This window comes from Hypomesus nipponensis, chromosome 27 (genome assembly GCF_054491055.1).
Source record: "Hypomesus nipponensis isolate SF chromosome 27, ASM5449105v1, whole genome shotgun sequence".
NCBI classification, from domain to species: Eukaryota; Metazoa; Chordata; class Actinopteri; order Osmeriformes; family Osmeridae; genus Hypomesus; species Hypomesus nipponensis.
Window position 1 is genome coordinate 12,346,266 of NC_140387.1, and position 16,467 is coordinate 12,362,732.

At 42.2% G+C, this 16,467-nt stretch overlaps 1 protein-coding gene and 1 long non-coding RNA gene across 5 annotated transcripts in view; one reads left to right on the top strand and one right to left on the bottom strand.

The window, feature by feature from the left end:
• pi4kaa (phosphatidylinositol 4-kinase, catalytic, alpha a) overlaps window positions 1-16,467 on the top strand; it is a 118,622-nt gene that overhangs the window by 639 nt on the left and 101,516 nt on the right. For 3 of the 4 annotated variants that reach the window (XM_084693901.1, XM_084693900.1, XM_084693899.1), the window contains exons 2-8: window positions 506-622; window positions 1,584-1,677; window positions 1,838-1,926; window positions 2,029-2,101; window positions 3,688-3,950; window positions 4,127-4,193; window positions 10,588-10,736. In XM_084693901.1, the coding sequence (XP_084550027.1) occupies window positions 506-622; window positions 1,584-1,677; window positions 1,838-1,926; window positions 2,029-2,101; window positions 3,688-3,950; window positions 4,127-4,193; window positions 10,588-10,736 (852 nt within the window). Of the gene's footprint in view, window positions 1-505; window positions 623-1,583; window positions 1,678-1,837; window positions 1,931-2,028; window positions 2,102-3,687; window positions 3,951-4,126; window positions 4,194-10,587; window positions 10,737-16,467 lie in introns of those variants that run through there. The other variant, XM_084693902.1, reaches the window with a different exon arrangement.
• Window positions 15,345-15,582, bottom strand: LOC146220826 (uncharacterized). Its single transcript, XR_014750891.1, has 2 exons — window positions 15,521-15,582; window positions 15,345-15,446 (listed from the first exon to the last, which is right to left on the bottom strand). It is a non-coding gene; the product is annotated as an uncharacterized LOC146220826 (long non-coding RNA).

Sequence of the window (16,467 nt, forward strand, 5' to 3'; positions counted from 1 at the left end):
TTCTTTGTTATTTATGTTTTGTGTGTTTTTGTTTGTTTTCATTTTATGCAGTCTGGTTTTGGGTGGGGAACTCCCCCTTTTCATTTATATCGTTAGTTAATTGCTTTAACTAAGATATCGATTCCATCATACTGTCTACAAACAGTAGCTAATTCACTTGAATCATGTTTACCTAGCTAGTATGGTCGGCTAGGCTACGGTGAGCCTTGTTGACAAGTGGGAAGTTTAGGTTACGTTTAAATTTAAATACGTCCATATTTAAAGAATGATGATTCTCGACAAAAAGCAGAGTATTAAAGATGTTTGGGTACAGCTAAATAGCTAGTCTTTATACCAATATCAATAGTGATCTGACACAAAGGCATGTGTCAGAATTTTGCTTTGCATGATGTGGAGTGGAAATACTCTGGGCTGCTGATCAGAATTGTCTCTTGATTCCTAATGATATCTGTCCTGCCCAGTTGAATACATAGTTCTACTACAGAGTGTTCTTGTTCTCCTTCAGGTCCAGAAGCTTCAATGCATGTGCCCTGTGGACTTCAGGGGGGTGTTCCAGCTAGATGAGAGGAGGAGGGATGCTGTCATTGCCCTGGGCATCTTCTTGGTGGAGTCTGACTTGCAGGTTAAACTTCCCATCCTGATAGCAGCCAATAAATCTAGAGCAGGAGTGTTCAGTCCTGGTCCTCAGGGTCCGCTGTCCTGAATGTATAAGATTCCCTGCTCCAACACACCTGATTCAAATAAATGGGCTGTTATCAAGCTCTGTGGAAGTCTGGTAACAACCATTCATTTGAATCAGGTGTGCTGGAGCAGGGAAACATCTAAAACATACAGAACAGCGGACCCCTAGGACCAGGATTGAACACCCCTGATCTAAAGGTTTGTCACTGATTTCATTTTAATCCAATATGTGCGTCGCAGCACTAATAAACACGACCAGTCATTAAAGTCGGATAGGCTCTAATGATTTGACGGCAATTTGACTGTATGCAATGATTGGACGGGCTACCTGTCTGTACCTATGTCCCAGCAGTAGTCAGGCAGCATGTTCATGTGTTTTAGAGGAGTGGCTTTTCAAGGGAGGGGGTAGGATATTTTGGTTTGAATCCTTTCAAACTCTAGCTAAAATTGCTAGGTTCTCTATCAGAATCAGAATGGGCTTTATTCACCATGTAAGTTCACACAAACAAGGAATTTTCTGTGGCAGGAAGGTGCATATGATAAACATACTAATCTTAAATATAAAAGTAGAAAAAGTACAACAGTCTAAATCATTCTGAACAATATTATAAAATGGAAAATATAAAATAAGATCTCAAATAAGATGGTGCAAAATGACTGGTAGATGACTTGTGCAATGTGTAGTAAGTGATAGATGGACTTCATAAATTGCTAATGGCAATGGGAGTCCTTACCTTTGTTAAATAGGCCAACTGCGGATGGAAAGAAACTGTTCCAGTGGCTTGAGGTTTTGGTCCTGATAGACCACAACTTGTCTATCCTGCCTTTAACTTTAATTATCATTGTTAAATAAGAGATGCTCGTGTTTATTTTTGTTTTTTTCTTTATTCCTTTTTTTGAAGCACAAAGATATTATTGTCCCGTACATTATTGGGCTGCTAAAGGGCCTTCCCAGGGTCCAGTGGATTGAAGAAAACTCTGAACAGAAGGGAAGAGGTAAACTGATGTCATTGTCATTTTGAGATATATTTGTAAGAGTAAGCTGCAGCAAACTGTTGTTTTCACAGTGTCCCAAGTATAAGCTGTATAGCACATACTATATTTCCCCTGATATAGAAGGATATGTCATCAGTGTGTTATCCTGTCTCCTTCACAGAGGCCCTTCCTGTGGCAGAGAACTTCTCCTTCTGCTTGGTGACACTGCTATCAGATGTGGCCCAGCGGGATGAGAGTCTAAGAGGAAACGTGTGTGAGAGTGTGTTGAGTGGGATTGTTTGTGATTTGCCAGAATAATACACTGTTGAGTTTGTGAAAGGTGGTCATCTAGTGCTCTGTTCATTCTGTCAGATCCTGGGGGCTGTCTTGGATATCATGCAGCTGCTGCTGGATATCTGCCATAACCCAGAAGCCCACGATAAAGGTATTCAAAATGACAGATGTTTTTTGACTTGCATAAATGTAGCCAGATTTTGGGAAACTTTGATCAAAAGATCTGAATCAAAAGTGTGTTATGCAACGTGTAATTTCAACCTCAAATCTGATATGGGTATCGTCATTGATGAATCACCATGGGTAAAATCTCTTCAGTTTAGTATTTTGTATTATTATCAGTAGGGCTGTCCCCGACTAAGATTTTCTTTGGTCGACCAAGACTCGACTAAAACCTCTGAAAATTGACTGATCGAACTTTGAAACGCTTTACAAAAAAAAAAAACGTACAAACATTTTCACGATCTGACTCAATGGCTGCTGGACATTGCAGATTCAGCCGCTAATAGCCTACTAATAATAAGACTCGTATCACCAGTCCTGTTGTAACCAAATGCCGATGGTATTTAGTATCTCTTACAATGTACTACTACTACTACTACTACTACAAAAAAAAGTTTCATATGCAAATCATCAGAGCGCGCTTATCACTGCCTGAACTTGCAGCATGTGAACTTACGTGAAGCTGAGTGGGGAACCTTGCAACAGAGAAAGATTTTGTTGTCTTGGCCGGAGAAGATAATGTCATTCGATTTGGATGTGATTCTTATAATGGGCATATTCATTTTTCAACCCAGCGCGTTAGCATGAGCGAAGTAGGGCTAAACCAACTTACGTTTTTCAGGTGGTAGGCTACATCACATTCGACGTTAACAAAGTAGGCTATAGCAAAGTTTGTAGTTCTGCAGCCAATTGTGCTCGTGCCGTGTGCAAAATACCAAACCAAAACAATGCGCAGATTAACAAAAGGGAAAACAGTAACACCTTTTCCTATATATTTAATTATATATTTTTAAAGTCGCTGTATTTGTCTTAAATAATATAATCTACAATTTCTGTAGAACATTTAGTTAATTCAGCAATGATGACACAAGCGGGAATCAGATCTCTCACTGCCATACGGCAGCTTAGTCGACTAAGAGCATATCGACCAGAAAATCGACTAGTCAACTGAGTGGGGACAGCCCTAGTTACGAGAGTGTTTGTTCTGTCGCTATGGATGAGCACCTTGTATCTATGGGTTAGATAGCAATCTTTAGTTGTCAACATGTGACACACGCTCCAGTGTCAACAAAATAAATGCGTCCACTGCTTTCACCCTTCCTGGTGTCCATACTTCCAGGACAGCCAGGAGCAGTGGGCAGCCATATAAGTGGAGGCCAAGTCCAAGTGCTCATCATGTCATGGGGCATGGGCAGGAGAGCAATCTGTTCTGTATGTTTTTATTGCAAAGGAACCCATGTCAGCACAGGTAGAAGAAGCAAACAGAATGGCCCAGGAGATAACCCACCTGAGCCCCCATAAACCTCAAGCCAAAAAATACTTTCCATTACAAGTTCCTTTAGAATTTGTATGTTCTCCAGGAAAATGGTCCTTATTTAATAATGCTAGCAGCCAGATAATGGGAAAAGTTGGCCAGCAAGCATTTTTTTTTTACTTTAATGTTTCATTAGACTAGTGCTGTAAATAAATATTTACAACCATCACAACCCACCCCACCGACCTTCCTTCTCCTAGAATACCTATGCAGGTACACCGTTCCCAGCCTCTTGGGTGTTACCAGGGCATTTGGTCGCTATAGCAACACTGAAGAACCTCTACTGTCCAAGTTGTTCCCACGGCCGGTTGCCCCTCCTTTGTCCAGCGGTGAAGATGTCGACTTGTTGCGCCGACGCTCCTTCAATGACTTCCGCTCTATCCTGCCAAGTTCCCTGCTCACCGTGTGTCTGGCAGACACCCTCCATCGCAAAGGCTCTTCAGTATCCAGCATTTCTCAACAGGTACTACTACTATTGTCACTTTTCACTGTTAGGGGATATCATCACTTCTCATCACAGCAAACAAGGGATTGTACTACAGTATTTCACTATACACATTGGCCAACAACACAGAAGCCAAGAATGTCTCATTTCTGAAACATTCTTGTGGGTGAGGTTTTTTTGTATTTTGTTCGTAGGCTAGTCCAGAGAGGGCAGGACTGGCTCCAAGCTCTCCAGCAGACTCATCAGCACAGTACTTTGAAGGTAGGACTAAATAGTCCCTAAATTGCAAGTTATTAACATCAACACAAAATGTTTATGTAAAGGGAGTATTGACTGGCTTTTTGGGTATCTCACACTGTTCCTTAAGGTTTTTGAATAGGGTATGTAACATTGGTTGGGCTGAAAATGGCCCAACCAATGGCTGAAAAGGTACATTCCAGAGCCAAAAAAGTTTGTCAGTTCTGTGGCTTTTTCAAAGTTTCACAACTACATTTTTTTATTGTGATATTTGCATAGGAAAGAGGTGTCAATGCACTTTGAGGTTCACTGTATGTCCGTTTTACCCACTCTTGACTCTTGACAGCTCCTATGTCAAGCAATCTGTCATAGCAACAGTCATGCACAGCTATGGCCCAAAACAATCTGTTAAGTCCAGCCCTACAATATGTGACATGGTCTGATAAAAAGGGGATGTTGTCGGCCGAGGTCCTTTTTCTGTTTTTTAGTGATTGTGAAAGTGCAGATTGTAAACTTTCAAATTAGGTGTCATACATTGAAATCAGAAAGAAAATACGCATATCTGAATGTTGTTAAACCTGGAAAGCTCTTGCCCAGATATTTAGCTTCAAAGATTTTAAGACCCTTTAAGGCCTTAAAGGTCCCATGACATGCTGTTTTTGGATGTTTTTATAGAGAGATTAGTGGTCCCTTAATAAAGTCTCTTTCCCAAAATTCTGTCTCGGTGCAGAATTACAGCCACTTTGAGCAGTCCCACAATGAGCTTTGCACGTGCGATTTCTGTATCTGTAGCTTTAAATGCTAATGAGTAGGGGAGAGGCGGATATCGCGCGCACCATAACATCAAAGGTGGCGCGGTTGTTAGGTGCGCTCTGTTTTGTCTCGTTTTGTCTGTTAATTCAGTGTTCTGCCAAGATTTCCGGGGTTCTCTAACAAGAGAAGTACTTCTGAACATAAGGACCACAACTCCTGTGGACTTATTTCCCACTTTCCTGCTTCCAGCAGCAGATTAAAGGTGCCAGTATGGTACTCCGACTCCGTTACGGATGGGCGGGCCGCCGGATAGGACGGATTAATTAGCATTTCTGTTGCCTTTATGGTTCTCCGAAGGCTGGGGGTGCTGAAAACAATTCACCGCCAGAACAGTAGGTGGAGAAGCGTTTTTTTGTCGAAAACACGTTGCTTTGTTGCGTCTTTGTAAGTTAGAAATCGTCGTTGTTTATCTCCCACCTCTCATCACACGTGTGACACTCTTACCAGCTGTCACAAGTCAGACGATGAGTGCAGCAGGTGCAGTCACATAATATTATATTAAAGACAAACTCAAGGCCCGCCGCGTCATTTTATGTGGCCCGCGGAAGATTAATGGGCTATTGAAATAAGTCTACGCTGCTTTACAGTGTGCATTGACCATAAACGACATCTCTCACCATGCATTTCAATTGTGTTACGGCAAAGTGACGACATCCCGCCTCTAGAAAGCAGTGTATGCACATCAGTGTTAAACGCAAAGTTTAACTGGGTGAAGGCGAGCATGGTTTGAATGACAGCACTCCAATGCAGCCGGTTCTGCGAACGTACCCCATGTGCATTTTCAGCCAAGGTCCTCTGGCATTCAACCCAAGTTGGTATCGCTTTCGAACTTGGTTAGAGTACTCAGCCAAGCTAGCATGTTTCTGCTTCCCTTATCGACAATTTGGAGCCAGCAATGATGAAGACATCACCTTCATTAGACAAGGTTTTACCTAGACTATTGGAAAACGGCAATGTTTATTTTACATAAAGCTCAAAAAGCTATTCTGCGTTCAGATGAAGGGCAAAACAAGTTTTGCTCTTGCGCTATGCGCGCTTGCATTTTGTCACCAAACACAAAATTTGCAAATGTATCCTCCAAGAAAAACAGCAGATTGTCCAAGAATTAAAAGGCGGACTTAAATTGCAGCATAATATGCCCTATGTTCACAAAAGCTACAACAAAAACACCATGTTTTTACATTGTTACTGACGTTACATCGTAGTTACAACTGGCCCTTTGACGGCAACCATGCTGATGTGGCCCTCGGTGAAAATGGGTTTGACACTCCTGCGATAAAGACAAGGCTCTAGTTTTGTGAATTCATTTCTCCACCAAGTGTATAATCCAATGTGAAAAATGATAAACAAAAAGACTGATATAATTGGAAACAAAAAGATCCATACAAACTGTATGTACAGTCAAAACTACAATGTACTACTCTAGGTCACTAAACTGTGGCAGTCAGTGCACAGACAACAAACTCACGTTTCTGAATTCGCTAGAGTAGAGCATAAACTAGCTCACAATAAAATTTCTCTCCAAGAAGTTCTCATCACAGACGTCTTTCAAAAAGACGACCTTAGAGAAAACGCCTTTCTGTCGAAGTCGGAAATGATGTTGTTTGGAAATGATGTCGTAGCGGACCAATCACAGCCAAGGGGTATCCGTTGCGTACAGCACGGCACAACGGATCGACAGGAATTTAAACGGTGCACGGGAAAGGTCTCCGTCGTCCCCGCAGACGACGGAGAGGGCGTTTCAGGGCATTCCAACTATGCGTAGGCCCTTCCCATGTGTCCGTAATCGTATAGTATGGAGTAGCATATAACGGCCTTTAGTGGGAATTCTAGCCAGTGCCGCGTTAGGCTTTGCTCATGCAGTGAAACGCCGTAGAAGGGGAAAGTGAGCGGGAGCGCTAGTTCGGCTACGCAGACGTGGAATCCGAACAGTGCTTCCAAGTTTTTCCTCTCCAACATACGTTCACTGTGCAATAAAATGGACGAACTTCAGCTACTGATGAAAAAACAGACTTTCTTTCATCTTTGGTTTTGTGCTTCACGGAGACATGGCTGTGAGATTTGATCCCGGACACCGCCTTACATCTGGCAGGCTTTCAACTTTTGAGAGCTGATCGGGACACTGCACACTCTGGCAAAACCAAAGGCGGTGGTATTTGTGTCTACATCAACAGTGGCTGGTGTGTAGATGTGACAGTGATTCTGCAACATTGTTCTCCGGATCTGGAATCATTTTTCAAACCCGGATTCCCTTGTTATTGTACTCGGCGACTTTAACAAAGGTAATCTCAGCCACGAACTCCCTAAATACAGACAATTCATCAAATGCCCAACCAGAGAAGAGAACACTCTGGATCACTGCTATACTACAGTCGGTAGAGCCTACCACGCCGTCCCTCGTGCAGCACTGGGCCACTCTGACCATACCATGGTCCATCTGATTCCTGCATACAGGCAGAAATTAAAGCTCTGTAAACCTGTTGTGAGGACATCAAACAGTGGACCAGTGAGGCTATGGAGGATCTGCGGGTGTGCTTGGACTGTACTGACTGGGATATGTTCACGACTGCTACCAATAGTCTGGATGAACTCACTGAGGCTGTGACATCATACATCAGCTTCTGTGAGGACTGCTGTATTTCAACACACACCAGGGTGAGCTTCAACAACGACAAGCCCTGGTTCTCAGAAGAGCTTAGAAGGTTGAGGTCAGAGAAGGAGGAAGCTTTTAGGAGTGGGGATAGAGACAGATTCAAGGAGTCGAAGAACAGGTTTAGCAAGGCGGTGAGAGAGGCTAAACGACTGTACTCTGAGAAACTGAAGTGTCAGTTCTCTGCTAATGACCAACAACAAGCCCAGTGCCCCCCACTCCACCAACGACTCCCGCCTGGCCAACAACCTGAACAAGTTCTACTGCAGATTTGAAAGACAATTGGACAGTCCTGAACTACCCCTTCCCATCCACGAGGCATTCCCCCTCACCCCCTCTACAGTGACGACTCTCTCCATTCAGGAGGGTGAAGGTAACAGACTTTCAAGAGGCAGAACCTCTGCAAAGCAGCTGGGCCGGACTCTGTCTCTCCTGCCACCCTCAAGCACTGCGCTGACCAGCTGTCCACTGTGTTTACAAACATCTTTAATGACTACAGACCCGTCGCCCTGACCCCAAAGATCCCCAAAGATCCCACAACATAGAGGCACTTTGGCCAACCAGAAGGAAACTTAAAGGGTCTTTTGGCAGCACTTTCTAGGCTCTTTTTATATTGTCACTATCAGTAGTTGGAGGTGTGTGCTGTATTTTCAAAAGATGCATTGTTGGGTAACAGTAATCTGTCAACCCGTCCTTCTTTCACCCATTATTGTGTATCTTAATATAATAAAATAATATAGATAAGTACAGTACACAAGTATTGTTGTGTTGATCTTGCCCTTCAGTAAATATTAGTACATAAATTACACAATTGTATGTATTTTGTGCCTAAAAAGATGCCAGCTTGTTTCAAGTCCTCCACCATCATCCCTGTGCCCAAAAAGCCAAGGCCAACAGGACATAATGACTACAGAGCCGTCGCCCTGACCTCTGTGGTAATGAAGTCTTTTGAGCGCCTGGTGCTGGCACACCTCAAATCCATCACAGACCCCTTTCTGGACCCACTGCAGTTTGCCTACAGAGCCACCAGGTCAGTGGATGATGCCGTTAACATGGCCCTCCACTTCACCCTACAGCATCTGGACTCCCCAGCATCCTACGCCAGGATCCTGTTTGTGGACTTCAGCTCTTCCTTCAACACCATCATCCCCGCCCTGCTACAGGACAAGTTCTCCCAGCTGAACGTGCCCGACTCCACTTGCAGGTGGATCACAGACTTCCTGTCTGACAGGAAGCAGTGTGTTAAGCTGGGAACACAAGTCTCTGACTCCCCGTCCATCAGCACCGGATCTCCTCAGGGCTGCGTCCTTTCTCCTCTGCTATTCTCCCTGTACACCAACAGCTGCACCTCAAGTCATTCGTCTGTCAAACTCTTGAAGTTTGCGGACTTCACCACCCTTATTGGGCTCATCTCTGACGGGGACTAGTCTGACCACAGGTGGGAAGCTGACAACCTGGTGACCTGGTGTAGCCAGAACAACTTAGAGCTCAATGCCCTAAAGACAGTGGAGATGGTTGTGGACTTCAGGAAGAACACAGCCCCACTCACCCCCATCACCCTGAGTGACTCCCCAGTCAACACTGTGGAGTTCTTCCGCTTCCTGGGCACCATCCTCTCCCAGGACCTCAAGTGGGAACTGAACATCAGCTCCCTCACCAAAAAAGCACAACAGAGGATGTACTTCCTACGGCAGCTGAAGAAATTCAACCTGCCAAAGACAATGATGGTGCACTTCTACACAGCCATCATTGAGTTCATCCTCACCTCCTCCATCACTGTCTTGTACGCTGCTGCTACTGCCAAGGACAAGAGCAGACTGCAGCGTATCATCCGCACTGCTGAGAAGGTGATTGGCTGCAATCTGCCTACCCTTAAGGACCTGCACACCTCGAGGTCCCTGAGGCGAGCAAGGGAGATTGTGGCTGAGTCCTCCCACCCTGGACACTCCCTGTTTCAGCCACTGCCCTCCGGCAGAAGGCTGCGGTCCATCAGGACCAAAACTTCACGCCATAAGACCTGTTTCTTTCCCTCTGCTACTGGCCTCTTCATCAAGGCTAAGGACTCCCACTGACATTCATTCATTATTTAACCCAGTATCTGATCATTATTGCATTGTTGACCATTCATGCTGCTCATTCTTATTCTTATTTATATATATTTTTATTTTATTTTATATTTAAATTGCTTTATTCTTAGATTGTTTAGTTCTTAGGAGTAGTTAAACTTTTGTACTTTTACTTAATTTAAGATTCGTATGTGTTTAGTGTTTGCACTTCCCTGCCACAGTAAATTCCGTGTTTGTATAACATTCATGGTGAATAAACCGAATTCTGAATAGTAGAAAAAATTAGAGGCCTACTTAGACACTACTTATCCTACATTGTTGGTTTAAAAAGCAAACTTGAATATGGAAGGTTATCAGTTTGATTACCACTTTAGAAAATCTAGTTTTACACTTGCAAATCTGTATGACCCTAATTTGTCTTCATACAGATCATTCTTCTCAGGCTGTCCCTTCTTTTGAATACATTAAAATAATATTTTATTTAAAATTCAATTTCAGTCTGTGAAATTATTCAACATTTTGCTTTTAATATTTAGTTGATTCAATGAACATTTCCAATTCAAAAATTAAATTTGGATTCAATTTGAGCTAGCATTAAATCTATCCATATTGTAACTCAAAACAGTGCATCCAAAGAACCAGTGTGTCTCTAAATATTGACCCAGTATCTACTCCATGGTAGTCCAAAGATCACTCCCATAAAGAATCTTGAAAAAATAAACCATCTTGCAACACGTCGTGCCATTTTTCTGCAACAAAATGCTCAAATGAATGGAACATCTGTTTTGCCTCAGCATGTTGAACTTTTTCTTGGGATTCCTTCTTCCCTCCTTCCCTTCCACCCTCTATACCTTTCTTCCTTCCCTCCTATTTCTCTTTCTCTCTCCAGGTTCATATCTCCCAGATGGTAGTGCGGTGGACCCAGACTACTACTTCTCTACTATCAGCTCCAGTTTCTCCATGTCTCCTCTCTTCACTGGAAGCAGCTGCAGAGAGTTTGAGGTTCCTTTGGATATGCTCAGGCAGCTCTTAAACATGGTCAGTTCCTACCGAGATGAGTGCAGTCAGAATTATAAATATAGCTGCAAGCAGCAATGGAGGTTTCCTCCTGACGTTTGCAAAATGTCAAAATGTAGTATATCACACGTACACAACATTGCTCCTACACATCTCTACCGAGGTTCAAGTATATTAAAGCTATAGTTGATGAAAATAATATTTGTGTCAGTTTTCCCAAATCCTGGCAGACTGATGGGGCTTTTGGGTTTACGAAGCTGCAGAGCCATTTAAGTGTTTCTACCTTCTTATTATTAATCTTCTTCTCCCATTGGAGTCTATGGCAGCCCCTAGAACCATATGGTCACTTTTTGTAAAATTTGGCACACTCATTAAGGACAGGCCCCTCTTTATTTACACCAAGTTTTATGTCTCCCATTGCAGCACTCTAACGCCACCAACTGGTCGAGGTTGGACTTGTGTGTACAGACTAATTTTAACCGTATGACTGAATTAAAAAAATGAGGTACCGTTGGATTCCCTGGAATAAGTCGAGTTCAACATGTTGTCAATTTCCGGTTATATAGATAACCGGATAGTTTTTTTTTTTGCTTCTCCTCCTTCAATTGTTGTCCAATCTTCCCCAGATTTGGCACACATAATTGTCAGACCAACCCTCACTGAATTTCATCAAATATTTTTTTTTTCAAAACCGTTTGTCCGGTACAGCCAATCAAAATCGGCGACAAAGCAACCAAATAGGAAGTTGGGTCATATCTCAGCAACTCTTGAGAAATTAACACCAAACTTGGTATGTCGACTTGGAACCCTCTTCTGCGGATGTCCAAACAATTTGGTGTCATTTGATCACTGGGAGTGGCCGTGGGAACCAAAAATGCGTTTTGGCCAATAACTGTTGATTTGTTTGCCTTTATTGTCATGTCTCATGATATCTTGGGACATCCCGTGTGTGACACATTGTAACTTGTGATAACAGCCGAATTGATGTGGCTGCCATTTTTAATGACTGAAAACAAGTTTTTTCTCTACTCCTCCTACAAAGTGTGTCCAATCTTCACCAAATTTGTCAGAGATTATCTTCAGACCAAGCCTCACAAAAGCTATCACATGGTTTTTTGATTTTCGAAAACGTTTGCCCGGTACATCAAAATGTGCTGTTAAGCCAGCAAACAGGAAGTTGGGTCATAGCTCAGCAAATCTTTGATGGATTCATACCAAACTTGCTGTGTGTACTTGTTTCCCTCTTCTGAGGATGTCTAAAATGTTTTTCTGGGTCATTTGACTGCTTGGCCGCCTCATTGCTGCTTGCAGCTGTATTTTATCTTTTTAATTTATCGAGGTGAATCAAAGTTGCGTCCTAGAGGGTGAATCCATCTTGAACCATGTCATTTGATGTTGTCATTGTATCATGCTACAGCAGTCAACACATTTGAAAACACTGCAGGAGATTGTATGCTCTGTCAATTTATTAGCAACTCTGAACACATCTTTAAAGTGAACAAAATTAACTGAATCCTCCCTCAGAAAGATAGAAACTTGGAAGCTGTTCATAATTATTTCCGCCACAAATCCAATGGACGAATGTAATAGAATGTATGTGGTTTTCAAGATTGATTTGAATTGTGTGTTTTATGACCATTGTTAAAGACATGCTGTGACATAAAAGAAGTTAGGCCAACAGGTGGAGGATGAAAGGGAATGTTTGTCTGTCCTGAGGCCTCTGATTACCCTATGGGGCAGCTTACCCTTGAGGGTGGGAATTTTCTACATCCTCCCAATTAAGACTCATGACGGAAGGGTGAAGTACTTGAAAGGGTCAATTGGAGACTTAGAGTATGTGTTGTTGAAACAGCTGTTTGACCTTTTCCTGTTAAGACATTTATTGTTTACAATCCATTATGGAGAAGAATGTATTTATTAACTGTAGACTTTAGATTGACCAGATATTGTAGACTATATAAGATACAGTATGTTTTAAGGTCGGTATCACTCGGCTGAACGACACTTGCGTGACTTGTCCTTCAGCGGATCAGTCACATAGTGTTCTCTTAAGCACTTAAAGTGGCTGTAAAGCAGAACTGAAAATGAGTTTTTAAGTTCATCACACCACAGAAGAATGTGGTGTTAACTACCCATCCAAATTCGAATGAAAGTCAGCAGTCTTCTCTGCTTGATCCTGGGGGGGGGGGGAGGGCTGAAGCTCCGTCCCCTCGAATTTATTGAATTTAGCAGGGATTTAGCAACAACTAGCTAAATCAATTGCAGATATCAGAACATACCTACCTGCAGTCTGTTTTATGTGTTAATTATTTTGTCCTTGAGGGTTTAGGTTGGTTGAGGGGCAGTTCTATGGACGTATGTGAAGCCCTCTGTGACATGCTTGCGTCTAAAAAGGGCTATACAAATACATTTGATTTGCATCATACCAGCTGAGTAACTGAATGCAGGTTATATAAACTGTCTTTGATCTGACATAGATAGGTGGCTGTGACGTTGATAGGTTGGGTTTTGCACCGCCTGAAAACATGATCACGCATCAGTGATCAGAACTTTATGGTGAATGAAATTTTCCCCTGAAATTAAACAAAATGCCCACCACTGAACGTTTTAACTACAAATGCAACAGCTTGGGTAGCCACTTAGTTTGATAGTTTACACCCTTAGGGTGACTAACTAAGGCTACCCAGGCTATAAGCTATCAACAACACAGTAATGAACAGAAACTCAGCAATTCAGAGTTAAACAATGCTTTTTCGAACTACATGAATCCCCAACAGGGTGCATTAGTCCTGCTGCAAGGCATGCTGGGAACCAAGAGCGTTTTTGCTACAATATTGTAGTGCAATTATAATTATTTTTTGAAGGGCCAGATTTGATAAAGTGTCAAGGGGCCGGACATTACGTTTTTGAAATTCAGTTTGACTCCCCTAAATTCCCTTTGCTTAAACAGCTTGGGTTACATCTTTCTAATAAAATAAAGATTGCTATGTTTAAAAATAGACAACTAATGAATGGGTTAATTATCTAATGATAAAAATAGGATGTTCTCTTTTATAATTGTAAAAGAAAGAAAATCTAAAGATAAATAAGGCATGTATCCCAAATTTCTGACAATTTTGACTTTTTGGGTGGAATTCCCATCACACGGTTTCGAAAACAGACAGTTGGGGTGTGGTGTGTAGCGCCACCTATGGGCAATGGTGGAACATTTATAGTGTAGGAGTCACTAGCGGTCTATACTTTCCTATACTTGGGATACCAAATCGGGAATGCAATACCACCAAGATTTATGGAGTCAAATTTGTGTCAATACTATTTTTTAACCGTAGAAATCATTTTGTATCCGTAGAAAAAGTTGTGCATCCGTAGAAGAAGTTTTGTATCCGTAGAAAATTATTTGCATCCGCAGAAATAGTTTTACATCCTTAAAAAAAATTGGTTCAAAGATGCAAAACTTTGTTGCAGATGTCAAACTTTTTCGACGGATGCAAAACTTTCTCTACTGAACTATGTCTGAGTGCAAAACTATGGCTGTTTCGAAATTGGTCCAAAATGTTGGCCTATCAGCACAATGCTTGTTGAGTAGAATCAGAATACTGCTCACCAACCCAGTCTCATACTTCTGCGTATCTATGACACTGGTTTACACTTCTATTTTGCATGCCATATATACGCCAAATCCCTGTTTTGCATGCAGTTTATATGCAAATTCCTCCCATTCATTTCCATCAACAGGAAATGCGTCTATATCACACGCAGAACTTAATCAACTCTTATCATTTTACGTCATCATCCAGACTCAGATTTTACGAAGATCCACGATATCGAAGCTTACAAATGTATACTTTTTTGTGGGGGAATTTTCCCCTTAAACACCTTAAAATAACAAACCATAATTATTATTAGTTTTGCATCCATAATAGGGCTGCCACTAACGACTATTTTTCTTTCTAATCTGTAGACTATTTTATTGATTAGTCGATTAATCTAAACGATTCATTTTCCAAAACAAAAAAAAACGTTGGTAGGTTTAAACTATCAACTCCAACGTTAATTAAAATATTTAGATAAGGTACATAACATATCCCAACATACACGAACACACACCCCTTTTAAACCAAAAATTCCAAGGTGCTGGTTCTGGGCTGGTGCTTATGCCAGTTCGGTAATGATTAGATAGCGATATTCGCCAATTATCTAAGAACCAAGTAGTCTACATTTACCACACTCTAGAGCCGGAGTAGGGCTAACGTCTTTAAATCACTTCTTTTGCCTCCATTGTCCTAGCAAAGCGTCATGGTTACGGTTAACAAGTTAGCTAGGTTAAATAGCAAAAGCTAACCTAGAGAGCCATCTTATCGACCAACGTAGAATAAACACCGATTATAACCTACCTAAACATTTATTCAATGGAAACTCTAAGGTAGCAGGCAGACAACTTTATAGCTTTAATAATGCGTGTATTTAGCAGTTACAATGACAACATAGATTAAAAAGGCTATCCCTTATAAACATGAATAGACAACACCAGACAACGGTGGTTTTGCCTTTTTTGCGCCTGTATGTGTTCTTTTCAGGTGCTCGTGCATGTTACGGTGTGGTACAGAGTGGACCCAAACGCAGTACAGATACGATTTAGTTAATTTATTCGGTGTAGTCCTGAGTTGTGGTCTTGTTTGGTGAATCAGCGGGTCGGCAGGCAGACAGGGATTGGGTTCTCGGATGACGATCCTGGGCACAAAGAAAACAGGTTTACAGAAGGCAAGTGAATCAAGCAATGCTTGCGGGTCAAAAGCGCATACTACCACAGTAGCTGTGACAACGATCTGACGAGGAGTGGTTGGAAAGCCGGGTTGAAGTAGGCAGGATGTTGAGGTAATGGGCAGCAGGTGTGTAGAGTCTTGGCAGGATAATCCAGGTGAACCAGCAGGGGGTGTAAAAGGGACAGGAACCAGGCCGTGGCCGTAACAGTGCATAGCGCAAGTGCTGCTGTGGTAAGCCATTGAAACTTTGCACAGTGTACAAACTACCTTATTGTTTGGTGATAGCGTTAAGTCGAAGTATTCCCATACTTTTGAAGCCTCGGGTATTTGAGGACTCGGGTTTCGGAACCAAGTTGGAATCTGCATCTGCCATGATATTTGAGCGTTGACTGGAGCCGACCAATGACTTGAGCCAACAACGACCGACGTCATGCAAGCACCAATTACGATGTGATATTGAAGAAGAACACTTGTTATTATGAATTGAAGCGTTTTTTGTATTTTTTATTATAAAAAATTTGTTTTAAAAGATGCGTTGATTTAAAATATTGATGTCGACGCATTTTCAGCGTCGCGGAATCGCGGCAGCCCTAATCCATAAAAAGTGTTGCAACTAAAAAACGTTCTGCGGATGTAAATCTTTTTCTACGGATACAAAACTATTTCTACGGATGCAAAACCATTTCTATGGATGCAAAATATTATTGACACTAAATTGACTCCAAAAAGATCCACCAAGGACTTTGCTTCAAGCCAAGGAGTGAGAGGTGGGGGCTTGGTTAGGCCAGGCTGGCCAGGAAGCCATTGATATGTGTGCGTGGCCCCAAGCTTGCGCGTGTCAGGGCCCTGGATGTGTCAGTGAGAATTTGGCAAACGTAAGGGGAAGAAGGCAAACATTCATTGGCAGAGACCCTAGCATTTAACCAAGCATGCATATTTCAAGTATGTGACACGCTTTGGTGAAAAGGGGCCGTTGTTAGCCAAGGTCA